Raw genomic sequence first — 11,996 nt, forward strand, 5'->3', positions numbered from 1 at the left:
CTGGTGCGATGCTTGGTTGCTAATTCATTTACAAAGTTTCTAGGAGGGAGAGGTGTTTGTGGTGAAAGCTGAGGAGGGACTGTTTACTGAGGAGGGACTGTTTACAAAGGCTTGTAGTGATAGGACGAGAGACAATGGGTATAAACCCGCTATGAGAGTGCTGAGACAGTGGCCCGGGTTGTCCAGGGAAGTCGTGGCTGCCCCATCCCTGGAGGTGTTCCAGGCCAGGTTGGATGGGCCTTGGGCAGCCTGAGCCAGCGGGAGGTGTCCCTGCCCAGGGCAGGGGGTGGAACTGGATGGGCTTTAAGGTCCCTTCCAACCTAAACCATTCTGTGATTCTTTATGAGACTTGTGTGATACTCTAGCAGAGTAAACTTTGTGCGGTAATTCGGCTCCCAAAACAGTCTCCTTCTTGCGTTTTTTGGCTGTAACCTGAGAACCCCGGGAGCCCCGGGAGAAGTGACGCCCGCGGCGGGGACGCTGCAGGCCGCGTCCACCATTTCGTGGCGCAGCGGGCGCGGGGCGGCCCCTCAAGATGGCGGCACCAGGCGCGCTGCGGCCTCCCGCGCCTCGGCTTCCTCCGGCACCCGGGCGGCTCCGGACCGCGGGTCCGGCCCTGCAGCACCCGTGCCTGTTAAGAGCCACACCATGCCTGCAGCACCCATTCCTGCAGTAGCCAGGCCATGCCTGTAGCAGCCCATGCCCGCGGCAGACCTGCGTGCAGCACCCGTGCCTGTAGCAGCTATGCCATGCCCTCAGCACCCATTCCTGTAGTAGCCACGCCATGCCCCCAGCACCCACGCCTGCAGCAGCCATGCCCTGCCCGCAGCAGGCTTGCGGGCAGTAGCGTTGCCCTGCCCGCAGCACACTTGCATGCAGCAGCCATGCCATGCCATGCCATGCCCGCAGCAGACCTGCCCGCAGCATCCATGCCATGCCCGCAGCAGACCTCCCCGCAGCACCCGTGGCATCGCTGCAGCAGCCATGCCCTGCCCGCAGCACCCCCGTCGTTCCCCTAGCAGCCATTCCCTGCCCGCAGCAGCCGCTCCCGCGGCGCCCATCCCCGCCCGCCTCAGCTGTGCCGCCCCTCCGCGCCGCGATTGGCGGCCGTTGGCGGGCGGGGCGCGGGGCCGTGTGCAGCGGGGCCGTGCGCACACCGCGTGTGGCGCAGACCGAGCGGCGCCTACAGAGCGCGGCCTGCACGCGGCGGAGACCGGTACGGGTGAGCGACGGGAGAACGGGGGGCGGCGGTAGAAGGGGAAGCAGAAGGGGAAGAGAAGGGGGGGTGTCTCTCCGTCCTAGCGCGTGAAAGCGGCGCCGCGCGGCCCGGGGCGGGGGTGGCAGCGGCAGCGGGGGTGGCAGCGGGCGGGACGGGCCCGGCCAGAGCGGGGCCCAACGAAGCCGGGCGCTGGCGGGGACCGGGAGCACGGGAAGGGTCGGGGGGATCTCGGGCCGGGAGCGGGGAGCCAGGCCGGGCCGGGGATACTGGGCGAAGGCGGGAGCGGGCCCCGAGGTGAGTCGGGGGGGGAGGGGGGACCGCGAGGAAAGGGGGTTCCTGTGCGGAGAAATGGGGGGAGAGAGGGGTCTCGTGAGCGGGGAGCTACTAGGAGCGGGTTATCCTGATTGGGGGGAAGCGAGGGATCCCGGGAGCGCGGGATCCCGGGGGCGGGAAGCGGCGAGGCCCGGTGGGGGAAGGGGGGAGGTTGGCTTTTCCCGGCGGCGGCAACTCGGGATGAGGTGATCCCGCGGGGAAGGGCCGAAATAAAACTGTTTGTTCTTCTTTTCCCCCTTTTTTTTTGTTTTTATTTTGTTTTTTCCCCCCCCCGGTGGCGGGGTCGGGCCGCACCGCGTGGTCGCCCACGTGCGGTGCGGCACTGGGCCCGGGCCGGGCGGGGCCAAACCGGGCAGGAAACAGCAGCCCCGTCCGGGCTCGGGCCGCCCAGCCTCCCTTCGCTCCCAACGGGCAGAAGGACGCGTTCTACTCGGTAGAACCATGGAATAGTTCGGGTTGGAAGGGATCTCGAGCCAATCCAGTTCCAACCCCGCTGCCATGGGCAGGGACACCTCCCACTGGCTCAGGCTGCCCAAGGCCCATCCAACCTGGCCTGGAACACCTCCAGGGATGGGGCAGCCACAGCTTCCCTGGGCAGCCTGGGCCAGGGCCTCACCACGAAGAATTTCTTCTTCATGTCTAGTCTAAATCTTTCCCGTTTATACCCTTCCCCCTTGTCCTGTCACTCTAAGCCTTTATAAACAGTCCCTCCCCAGCTTTCTTGTAGCCTGTTCAGGCACTGAAAGGTCGTTATAAGGTTTCCTTCGAGCTTTCTCTTCTCCAGGCTGAACAAGCCCAACTCTTTCAGCCTGTCCTCATATGGGAGGTGCTCCAGCCCTCGGATTATCTTTGTACCCTCCTCTGGACCTGTTCCAACAGCTCCATCTCCTTCTTATGTTGAGGATTCTGGAACTGGACACAATACTCTCCCATAAGAGAGGAGTAGAGGGGCAGAATACCCTCCCCATCTCTCTCAGCCTGTCAGTAGCAGAGTTTATTTCCACTTCACTAAGATCCCATTCTACACGGTGTTAGGGCCACCAGGTCCACGTTTTCTTCCTCAATACAAAACTTGCCTAAGAAACGATACTGCACAGTGAAGAGGTTAACTGAGTTCTCCATGACCTTAAAAGTTAGTTGTTTTTTTTTTTTAAACTGATTTGGTTAACGTTCAGACAATGTTATGTTCACGTGGTGTTAACGTTGTTTAGTTTAAGTTTAAAACTTTGTGCAGATAACGATAGAAAATAAAACGGGAACAGAGTAGGAAATTATTTGGTAGGTAAATCTGTAGTTTCTCTATATTAACTAGTATGGGCAGGCAGAAAGTCTTTTTTTTTTATGAGCTTTTGCTCTCCTCCCAATTTGTGTCAACAAAGCTGTCTAAGAATTAGTCTGATTAAAGTCCTGATGTCTCCTTGACCTGGCTTCTGGCCCCTCAGTAGGGATCCGAGTTCTTGAGTTTTAGTTGATGATCAGCATTCTGGGATTGGCTTGCTTGTGGAATGTATTGAGGGACCCAAACAGAGCATAGGGCTTGGGTTTCCACTTGTGTGGGTTTTCTTGAAGTTTCAAACTACTTCTTTTTTGAATACTACTTCCAAAGGAATATTGTTACCTGCTGGTCAGAAAACTTAGTTTTCTGTCTTTTCTGGTCAGGACAAAAGCCAGAGACAGTAGCATCACTAACTGTACTGTGTTTTCAGGTTGCCGATATGGAAATTGTCCAGTGGAATACCAAGTAGCTTTGGTGACAGTCGTGTCTCCTGTGTTTGAGAATTCTCAAGCGTGCTTCTTAGGAAATAAAAACTCTTTATGGTAGCATTTCTCTTTAAATGAGTAACATTCTGACTTCTCTTTTGACACTGAATGCTAATGCTTCTGTTAGCAGTCCTTTCTGCTTTTCCATTTCTTACAGGAAAGCAAAGCTGCACTTCCTGTTGTGTAGGTGTTTCGCTGTGTTCAGGCAGGCTTGTCAAATTCAGGTGTGGCATCCGTAGGTTGGTCAGCAGCTGCCTGGGAAGGATCTGCTGGTTTTTCACCATTGGCCTCTGACATAGTTGACATCCTAAAGAGCTCTCAAGTACCCTGGCTTAGCAGTGGCTTTTATCTAGTCTGTCCTTTGATTGAGGGAACAAAGTCCTGTCCTATTGAGTGGAAGTAAAACTTTTAAGAAGCACCTGGGTAAGTATGACGAAGATAATTGCCCCTGATACATTACACTTCTATTTTGAAGAAGCTGTTAAATTCTAAGGAGCAGCTAGTACCCAGAAGAATTACAAGTCATCATAGTGGTGATGTTTAGCTTCCTTTCTACTCTGAGGGGCCCAAGTTTTGCTTTTGTTTGTTAAAGCAGACTTCTTCCTCAGAGGGCATCTAGGCTAAAAGACATAAAATAAGGAGCGTTATGGTAGATCTTAGTTGTAGTTCTTTGCATCATTAGATCTGGATGGGCTACTAAAGCAGAATTGGATGTCCCCTAATCTTATGTGTGAAGTCTGGAGATTTAATAATGCCTCTCCTGTAAAAAGTTTTGAATGTCTCTTAGCTGTGAAGCCACAGAAGGACGTGGTCCTCCACTTCCACGTCTGATGCTAAAAAGTATCTAGTTTCTGGCATCACTAGAGAAGTTGCAAAGAAACTATATCATTTAAAAGTCTAGTGCTAAAGTTGTACTGGAAAGCTTTAAAGCTGACGTAGGAAACCTGTGTGGTGGCATCTCTCACTAAGATCTTTAAACTGTTCTCCGTCTGTGGTCTGCAGCGGTAGGGCAATCGTGCAGGACAAAGTCTAAAATTCTAGTAATGTTTTGCTGAGTGGCTGCAAGGTGGTGTGTTTTGGTGTCAGACTACAGTTGGAGCTCTGTAAGAGTTAAGGTAAATTATTGCCCCCTCTCTTCAATAAAAAGGTATGGTTTGAAGTGACTAGACTTGAGTTTCTTCCAGTTTTGGGATCTAGTCTGTAAGGCAGTGGCTCAGTCTGCTTTGCAGAATTTGACCTGGCTCAGAAATACTAGGTGAGGCCAAAGTTCTAATTAGTTTTCCATTATTACTTTTCCTGTCCTGGTGAGGTGAAAGTCTAGTTCTGGGATGCAAGGGTGCTGGGGGAGGCAGGGAGCTGCTTTGTATAACATGTTTTCATAGTTAGGACTGGGTGAAAACCTTCCAAGCAGACTTAAACAAGTTGCCTTGTTGCAGAAGCTTTGCTTGAGGTGGCCTTGAGAGATAAAGGGAACTGCTGGAAAGTTGCCTCTGATGACAAAATGGAGGAGTATTGACTAATAGAGGAGAATTTGGACTTGAGTGTTTTTTACTGTACTCCTTTTTTTCACTTCGAAGTAACTTAAAAATACAGTGGTGTCCAAACAGCCTAGAGGCTGTCCATTTAAGGACTTGTCTTCTGAACCTGCCTTTTCTGGGTGTTGCTCCTTAAAGGTGCCTGTTGGCTTCATCTGAAAACTAAATCCTTATATTGGTTTTTAAAACAGTTTATATTGGTGGGGAATTTTGTCCCATGTAAGGCTTCTTAGAACATAGGGCACGTAAAACTAGCATCAGCTGCCTCTGCCTCTAGCTGGTGAGCTTGCATGGAGTTGCAGATCCTTTACAGGAAGAACGCAGAGTTTAACATCAAAAATACCGGTGAAGAAAAACGCCGGGCAGATTGTTCGGTGTTTTTCATATACTTAAGCTGTCTGAAGACTAAAGCAGTGCATTTTGTAATCAAACTTCTACGGCAGCTGTAACCTTCAAATATCTGTGTTAGAGGGGAAAAGGGAGCTCTGAAGATAAAGGTTTTAAAATAACTCTCAGTATTGGAGGGTGGTTGTGCAGAAGCCGTTTGTATGACTTCAGCTTCCTCACTCCAGTTGCATAATCTCACTTTACCAGTTTGCTCTACACCAGAGGAAAAGAAACTTCAGGTTTTTCCTCTTAAAAGAGCAGTTAAAAAGGAAGCAACTTTGAATCGGATGCAAAACTTCTCTTTTCAGATTCCTTTAGGGCAGTAAGTGGGGAGCTTTCATCTGTTGTGCAGATCTTGGCCAGCAGTTTGACAGGCAGTAATAGGTTGATGATAACATTAGTATAAAAACCTTCTCCGCTGTGTATCTGAGGCAGGTCTAACTTGCCTATTAAACGTCCATCTTTTACTGTATGTTAGCGTGTTTATGTTAGGTTCTTACCAGTAACTGCTCAGAGTATTCAGTCCTATCACTTCATGCTCTAGTCCCAAATTCATGGTTTGAATGAAAGCCTGGTAGCTGTTGACATCTGTAAAGACGTATTGGAATTCCATTACGTGTTGGCATACTGTTCTGCTCTTTTTAACAGGCCTTGATGTTGTTCAGTAAGGTTTTTATGTGGAGATTGAGAGTTGCAAGTTGAGTGAAGGATGTGTCTTGGTATATTATTCAGAGACCCCATCTTGTCCCTCCTGGGATTAAAGGCAGCAGTGACTATTGTGCCTTAGCCCAGCTCCTACAGTTGGCTTTGCTCCTGTTTTTCCTGTTCTGCAGTGTCAACATGGTTGCTATGAAAACAGGGATAAACAATACCACACTGTGTGCCAGCTGCTGCCACCATAGTAGGCAGCTCTTCACCCTTGAGTGTCCAACAAAAATAGCTTGAAATCTTGAACATGGGGATGAAAAAGACTGGGTTACATGTCTGAAGTGCTCAGACAACCAGTTGTTTTATTCTTATTAGCATGTATTTAAGATCTTGCATCCTTTCCCTGCAAGAATTTCATTTTAAGAGGAAAGACCATAACCCTGTTCAGCTGAAAGGTAGATGTGGGATTACAGAAGTAGTGTCCTACAGTTTGAATCTCTTTAAATTCTCAGGCTTCTACCATCATAAGGAGGGTGGATGGTTACTTTATACTGAAGATAATTAACTGTTTTGGAGGAGGAGTGCCTAAAAAGCCACCGTCAACTTGTTCAACGCTGGAGTACTTAAAAAATCATTCTAAATAAAAATTTGTGTTTAGAATTATATTCCATTTAAGAGCTAAATGTCAGGATGCCAATTCTGGCTCCTTCAGGCCATGTGGTGGTCTTGCTGTTTCTGTAGTGGCTTTCTTCTAGACAAGAAGAAATGCTGGTAACCTGGGATGATGGATGTTTTGGGGTTGGAAGGAAGCATTGTGTAACGTAAGAGGTAGGGTGGTAGGATTGTCTTGATCCGGGATCAGGTGAACTGACCAAACAGGTTAGATAATGAATGATTCTGTTAAGAGTCATGAACTGGAAAGGGAGCATGCGACATATTTGAAGTTAAGGATACTTTGTCAAAACTGATCTTGGCATGCATGTTTTTAAACTAGTGTACTTCAAACTTGTCTTCAGGTGAACTTCGAAAAGGGCTCCAGTTTAAATGTTTAGCTTCCTTGTCATTTTATTTCTTGTTCTGGAAGTCTTGCATAACTGTTGTACGGCTTAGAGGAGTTACGGTGCTGTGACCACAGCCTGTTCAGCCTACCTCACCCTAACCACTGCTTCAGTGTCCTTTCTGCTCAATGAAATGCATACCTCCATTCCCCAATATGGGCAAAAGAAGTGGTTTATGGTGTCTTAGACAGCCGTGCGTAGCTGATGTTTCTGTAGAGTTCTACGGATGTTTTCCAAGTTAGCCTTCTAGATATCTGGCAAGTAACAACTATTAGGAAGAAATAATTTCTAGAGGGAAGTAGCTGGCTTTCGAGCTTAACTGTGAGGAATAGGGAAAGAGGGTGCATTACTGAAAGAGAGCAACACTGAGGCAGATGAGAAAGCAGTTAAAGGCGTCTACTGCTTCTTTTCCCTGTTTCTAAGCATTTTTTGAGTTTTTGAAGTGAAGGTTGGCTGCAAAAGCCTAATTAGTGGAAAAGATATGTAGTGTGCCATTTTTGTGGCTGATTGAGGCAGCTTCACTGCAAGCAAGGCAGAGACAAACTTTTTATCTCCTACAGTGGTTTTAATAGTCCTGATCAGATGCTGTGCAGGGAAGTACTGAGTTAACCAGAAGTCTGTCTTGATTTGCATCGCCTTTGCCAGGAGAGTGGGAACCCTCTGAATCTCTTACTTACTTTAACGTGGCCTTTGGTCAGGGCAGGGGCAGGTGTTCTAAAAATGTCTCTTCCTCAGACAGGTGATCTGCAGCCATGAGCAGCAACGAGTGCTTCAAGTGTGGACGTACCGGCCACTGGGCTCGGGAGTGCCCTACTGGAATTGGCCGCGGTCGTGGGATGAGAAGCCGTGGCAGAGGTGATTGATCACTGTGGTTTTCCATTCTTTGTGCATTAAGATCTCTAGCTGACTGTTCTGAATAGAGTCTAAAAGTGGCTCTTCTAGTCTGAAGTGAAAAAGTTAAACGCCAGTTGGTAATAATTTCACCGGTTCTTGACTCTGCATACGAGCTTTTCCAGGGGCCTCCAAGGGTGAAGATAACTTGTCACTTTGGCTGGGATTGTCCTTAATTAACTCTTAAGAATATTCTGAATTCTAAATCCTTAAACCCTTCTTTTTTTTTCTTGTTACGCATTTCAAGCAGGCTTCCAGTTCATGTCTTCGTCTCTCCCGGACATCTGTTACCGCTGTGGTGAGTCTGGCCATCTTGCCAAGGACTGTGATCTTCAGGAGGATGGTAAGTATCAATAAATATTCCATCTCTTCAATCACATGGACACAGATCTATGGTTGAAGAGAGGATTTAGTACACTGGGAGTTAACTCAAAGCAAGCTGTACATTCCCCTTGCTAGAAGCATGCTACAGCTCACGCTACCAAGGTTTTATAGTCTTGTTTGGTATGTTTTTCTTATTGTGGAAGCCTGCTATAACTGCGGTAGAGGTGGCCACATTGCGAAGGACTGCAAGGAGCCGAAGAGGGAGCGAGAGCAATGCTGCTACAACTGTGGCAAGCCCGGCCATCTGGCTCGTGACTGTGACCATGCAGATGAGCAGAAGTGCTATTCTTGTGGAGAGTTTGGACACATTCAAAAAGACTGCACCAAAGTGAAATGCTACAGGTAAGAACTGACAAGAGATGACTGCAGGATGTAACCTGAGTGATAGATGCATTCTGTATCCAGTTTTGGTTAGGAAGAAAAGATTAAACTTTGACCAGGTAGCTTGTTTCTTTACACAGTTATCTACTATTGTTTGAAACTAAGGCTTGAACATCTGTTGGTAAAGGTCAGAATGGTACAGATGTTAAACCACTTCAGCTGTAGAGAAGAAAGGGCTCTGTCTTTTTGCTTGTGCTACTTGCCTGTAGCACAAACTTAAATTTGAGGAGAGTACCCTGTATCTTAAGCTGGAACTAACAGACTCCAGCTGCACAAACCCAGCATGCACGTCCTTAAGATGCCTTAGTTATAGGAATCACACATAAAAGCAGACGCTCAATCAGTTTGAAATGCTAGCTTGAAAATGCTATCTGGTTTTCGAATGTAGGCCTATAGCAGAAAACAGCACATTCCCGAGTGCAGTATTGGGCATTCCCTCCAAGGTTTCCTCCTGTGGATGAAGAGGGAAGCTTCATGCATTTGAGTTAAATCCAGTTACCCTCAAAACGAGGCTAAACTGCAGACAGGAGCATTGGAGCACACAAAACCTGACAGACGGTGGGGAAAAAAAAAAAACAAGCCTTCTGTATTTGATGTACAGTGGTCTTGGCATTTATGGTGATTTATGGGAGTTGGATCAGTTAGGGAACAGTTCCTGGCTGTGGTGAAGATGAACTTGCCTCATGTCAAAGAATTCTGGAACAGCGAAGCAGAAGTCTTGAGTGCAGAACTAGGGCTGCATGAAATTCCAGTTTCAAATGTGCCTGATAGAACAGGATTGCTGTTCTCAGTGACTGCTCTGGATGATTCTGATAAACCTGCTTGTTTTTTTCCAGGTGTGGTGAAACTGGCCATGTAGCCATCAACTGCAGCAAGACCAGTGAAGTCAACTGCTATCGCTGCGGCGAGTCAGGGCACCTTGCACGGGAATGCACAATTGAAGCTACAGCCTAATTATTTTCCTTTGTCGCCCCTCCTTTTTCTGATTGATGGTTGTATTATTTTTCTCTGAATCCTCTTCACTGGCCAAAGGTTGGCAGATAGAGGCTACTCCCAGGCCAGTGAGCTTTACTTGCCGTGTAAAAGGAGGAAAGGGGTGGAAAAATCAACTTTCTGCATTTAACTACAAAAATGTTTATGTTTAGTTTGGTAGAGGTGTTATGTATAATGCTTTGTTAAAGAACCCCCTTTCCGTGCCACTGGTGAATAGGGATTGATGAGTGGGAAGAGTTGGAGTCAGACCAGCAAAAACCCTCTCTGGGTTGCGTGGAAGTGATCCTATGCAGGAGGAAAGAAATTCAGGAAGTGTCTAAACTTCCTCATAACTTTAATTTTATTGCAATGGCCTTGGATTGTCTGACCTCAGTAGCTGTTAACACCAAGTAATACCTGTATCGGGCCCTACCTAGAGCATATAGCTGAGTGGGAGTAAACAAACAAGATGCACATGCCTGTTGATGGCCATGAGAGAGAGAGAGAGAAAACAGAATAAACCTAAAAGTAACAGTAATTCAGTCAGCGAATGTTCATGTTGGAGATACAGAACGTAATGGGAAACTTTGAAATAAATACTGCAAAGTGAATCTGAAGCCCAGCCATCAGTGCTCATAGCATATACACAATTTGGAGCTATTCAGGAGTTGCAAATAAATGCATTTTCACAGAAATCAAGATGTTATTTTTGTATACTATATCACTTAGACAACTGAGTTTCATTTGCTTGTAATCAGTTTTTAAAGTAAGATGGTAAAAGCAATTGAAGTCCTAGAACATAGAAAATGTAATTTTAAACTATCAATAAAGCTGGAGGAGGAAGGGGAGTTTGGCTAAAGTTCCTTCTGTTTATTTTTGGTTTTCATGTACACAGTGCAAAATAACATTAAAAAGGGGTATGCGGAGGTGGACAACTTAGTTTGGACTTTTCTTTTGTGCTGTCTTATGTGAAGTTTCCCTCTAGTAACATCAAAACATACCTGTACAGTCCTTCCAGACCGAGCCTGTCAGCGTGTGTCCATGGAGTGGAGTGTGTGGCCTTGGAGTGGGCTGCTCTCATCCCTGCAGGTACAGGTGAAGCACTGCTCCCCAAACCAATGAAGACACTAGCTGTCCATGCACCACGTGTTCACAGGCTGCGGTAGTTCAGCATTAAAAAGAGCTGTGGAGCAGCTGGTATTCTAGGCACTTCCTGTTCCCATCTGTTGATGGACTGTGTGGTGAGAAAAAAGGTTCGGAACAGTTGTGGAGTTAACCAGGCAAAAAAGGGAGCTGGTGAAGAGTGCACCTTGAGCATCTCTGCTCGGCAAAGGAATGTGAGTCATTATGACCGGAAAAAACAGGCACAAGCCCTCACTCAGCTGGAGTGCCTCACGCTTTTGGCTAGCTGCAGCACCAGCAGATCACGTGTACCCTGTCCAGGCTTGATTGGGGCGGGCTCAGTTTGCATCTCCACATGCCGACCAAAGGCACTCCCATTGTGTCCCAGCGTGGGTTTCGTTGTCTGCGTGTGCCACTGGTGAAAAAGCTGCTAGTGGGCTGGAGGGTGTCTTAACTCTTACTTCCTAACAGATTGGAATGAAAATGTTAGATTATGAAGGGAAAGGAGTTCCAGGAAACAGAGGTTACAAAGATCTTGGAGCTGCAGAGGATCTCTGAGGAGAATGGGTAGAAAATGCATCGCTATGCTAGAGTGAAACTAAATGGGTGCTATAAGATCTGTTACAATGAACCATTTGGGTATCACATTAGCATTTTCCATTATCTTGGAACCAAGGCTGTTGAAGGTGCAGTTGTGCAATGATGCCCCGGCAGGCTGTGATCTGCCAGGAAGAGTTTGAGCTGTGCCTTTCAGCAAGGAGGTAGCATCTTGGTGAAGGTTGCAGAGCAGTGAGAATTCCTCAGGTGTTGAACTAAGGGATCCCAGTGAGGAGCCAGACCTGGGAGCATTTGAAACAGTAAAAGCAGGTGTATTGCCTGGTAATTGTCAGGTTGTTTCAGGAAATCTGGTATCCGAAATGTGTGTGTCCAAGAAAATGGTGATGGTCACCCCTGCTGTGTCATGCTGCATGGGCTCTGATCAGGTTGTTGATGCTCTGCAGTGGGCTGCCGGGGAAATCCAGAGTTCCTTAATGCTTCATTAAATAGTTAGAAAGATCTGAAGTTTTCAGCCTGAGTTCGATGTTCAAAGCCCATGGAAAGCTTTGAGCCATAGTTCAGGGAGGAAAAGAGGAGAAGGTGGCTGGAGCCCCAGTGCTGGGCTGGCAGCAGCCAATCTGAGCAGGGTGTGGAGAGACAGGAGGCAGTGGGCTGTGGAGAAGTCTCTTTATTTGAATGAGGGAATGTTCTTGTACTGCTTTGCTGAGCATAAGAAAATGTAATGTGTTTGCGTCTGCCTGGTCAGTG

At 47.6% G+C, this 11,996-nt stretch overlaps 1 protein-coding gene across 8 annotated transcripts; it reads left to right on the forward strand.

The window, feature by feature from the left end:
- The first annotated feature begins 1,083 nt into the window (after positions 1-1,083).
- CNBP (CCHC-type zinc finger nucleic acid binding protein) lies at positions 1,084-10,498 on the forward strand. Of its 8 annotated transcripts, none has more exons than XM_054076697.1 (5): positions 1,084-1,216; positions 7,677-7,796; positions 8,080-8,174; positions 8,356-8,558; positions 9,434-10,498. In XM_054076697.1, exons 2-5 carry the CDS (start codon positions 7,694-7,696, stop codon positions 9,549-9,551), a joined length of 519 nt encoding a protein of 172 aa, XP_053932672.1. In that variant the 5' UTR covers positions 1,084-1,216; positions 7,677-7,693; the 3' UTR covers positions 9,552-10,498. The 8 variants fall into 8 exon arrangements, with proteins under 8 accessions (XP_053932672.1, XP_053932676.1, XP_053932671.1 ...); XM_054076701.1 differs by having other exon boundaries at positions 8,083-8,174; XM_054076696.1 differs by having other exon boundaries at positions 1,094-1,222.
- Positions 10,499-11,996: the final 1,498 nt, after the last annotated feature.

The sequence above is a fragment of the Cuculus canorus genome, chromosome 11, assembly GCF_017976375.1.
Source record: "Cuculus canorus isolate bCucCan1 chromosome 11, bCucCan1.pri, whole genome shotgun sequence".
Lineage (NCBI taxonomy): Eukaryota > Metazoa > Chordata > Aves > Cuculiformes > Cuculidae > Cuculus > Cuculus canorus.

Excerpts from the sequence above, each read along its gene's own strand:
- CNBP (XM_054076697.1), top strand. The coding sequence starts at position 7,694 with ATGAGCAGCAACGAGTGCTTCAAGTGTGGACGTACCGGCCACTGGGCT. Across the intron at positions 8,175-8,355 it reads ACTGTGATCTTCAGGAGGAT|GAAGCCTGCTATAACTGCGG; the intron begins GGTAAGTATCAA and ends TTTCTTATTGTG. Across the intron at positions 8,559-9,433 it reads ACCAAAGTGAAATGCTACAG|GTGTGGTGAAACTGGCCATG; the intron begins GTAAGAACTGAC and ends GTTTTTTTCCAG.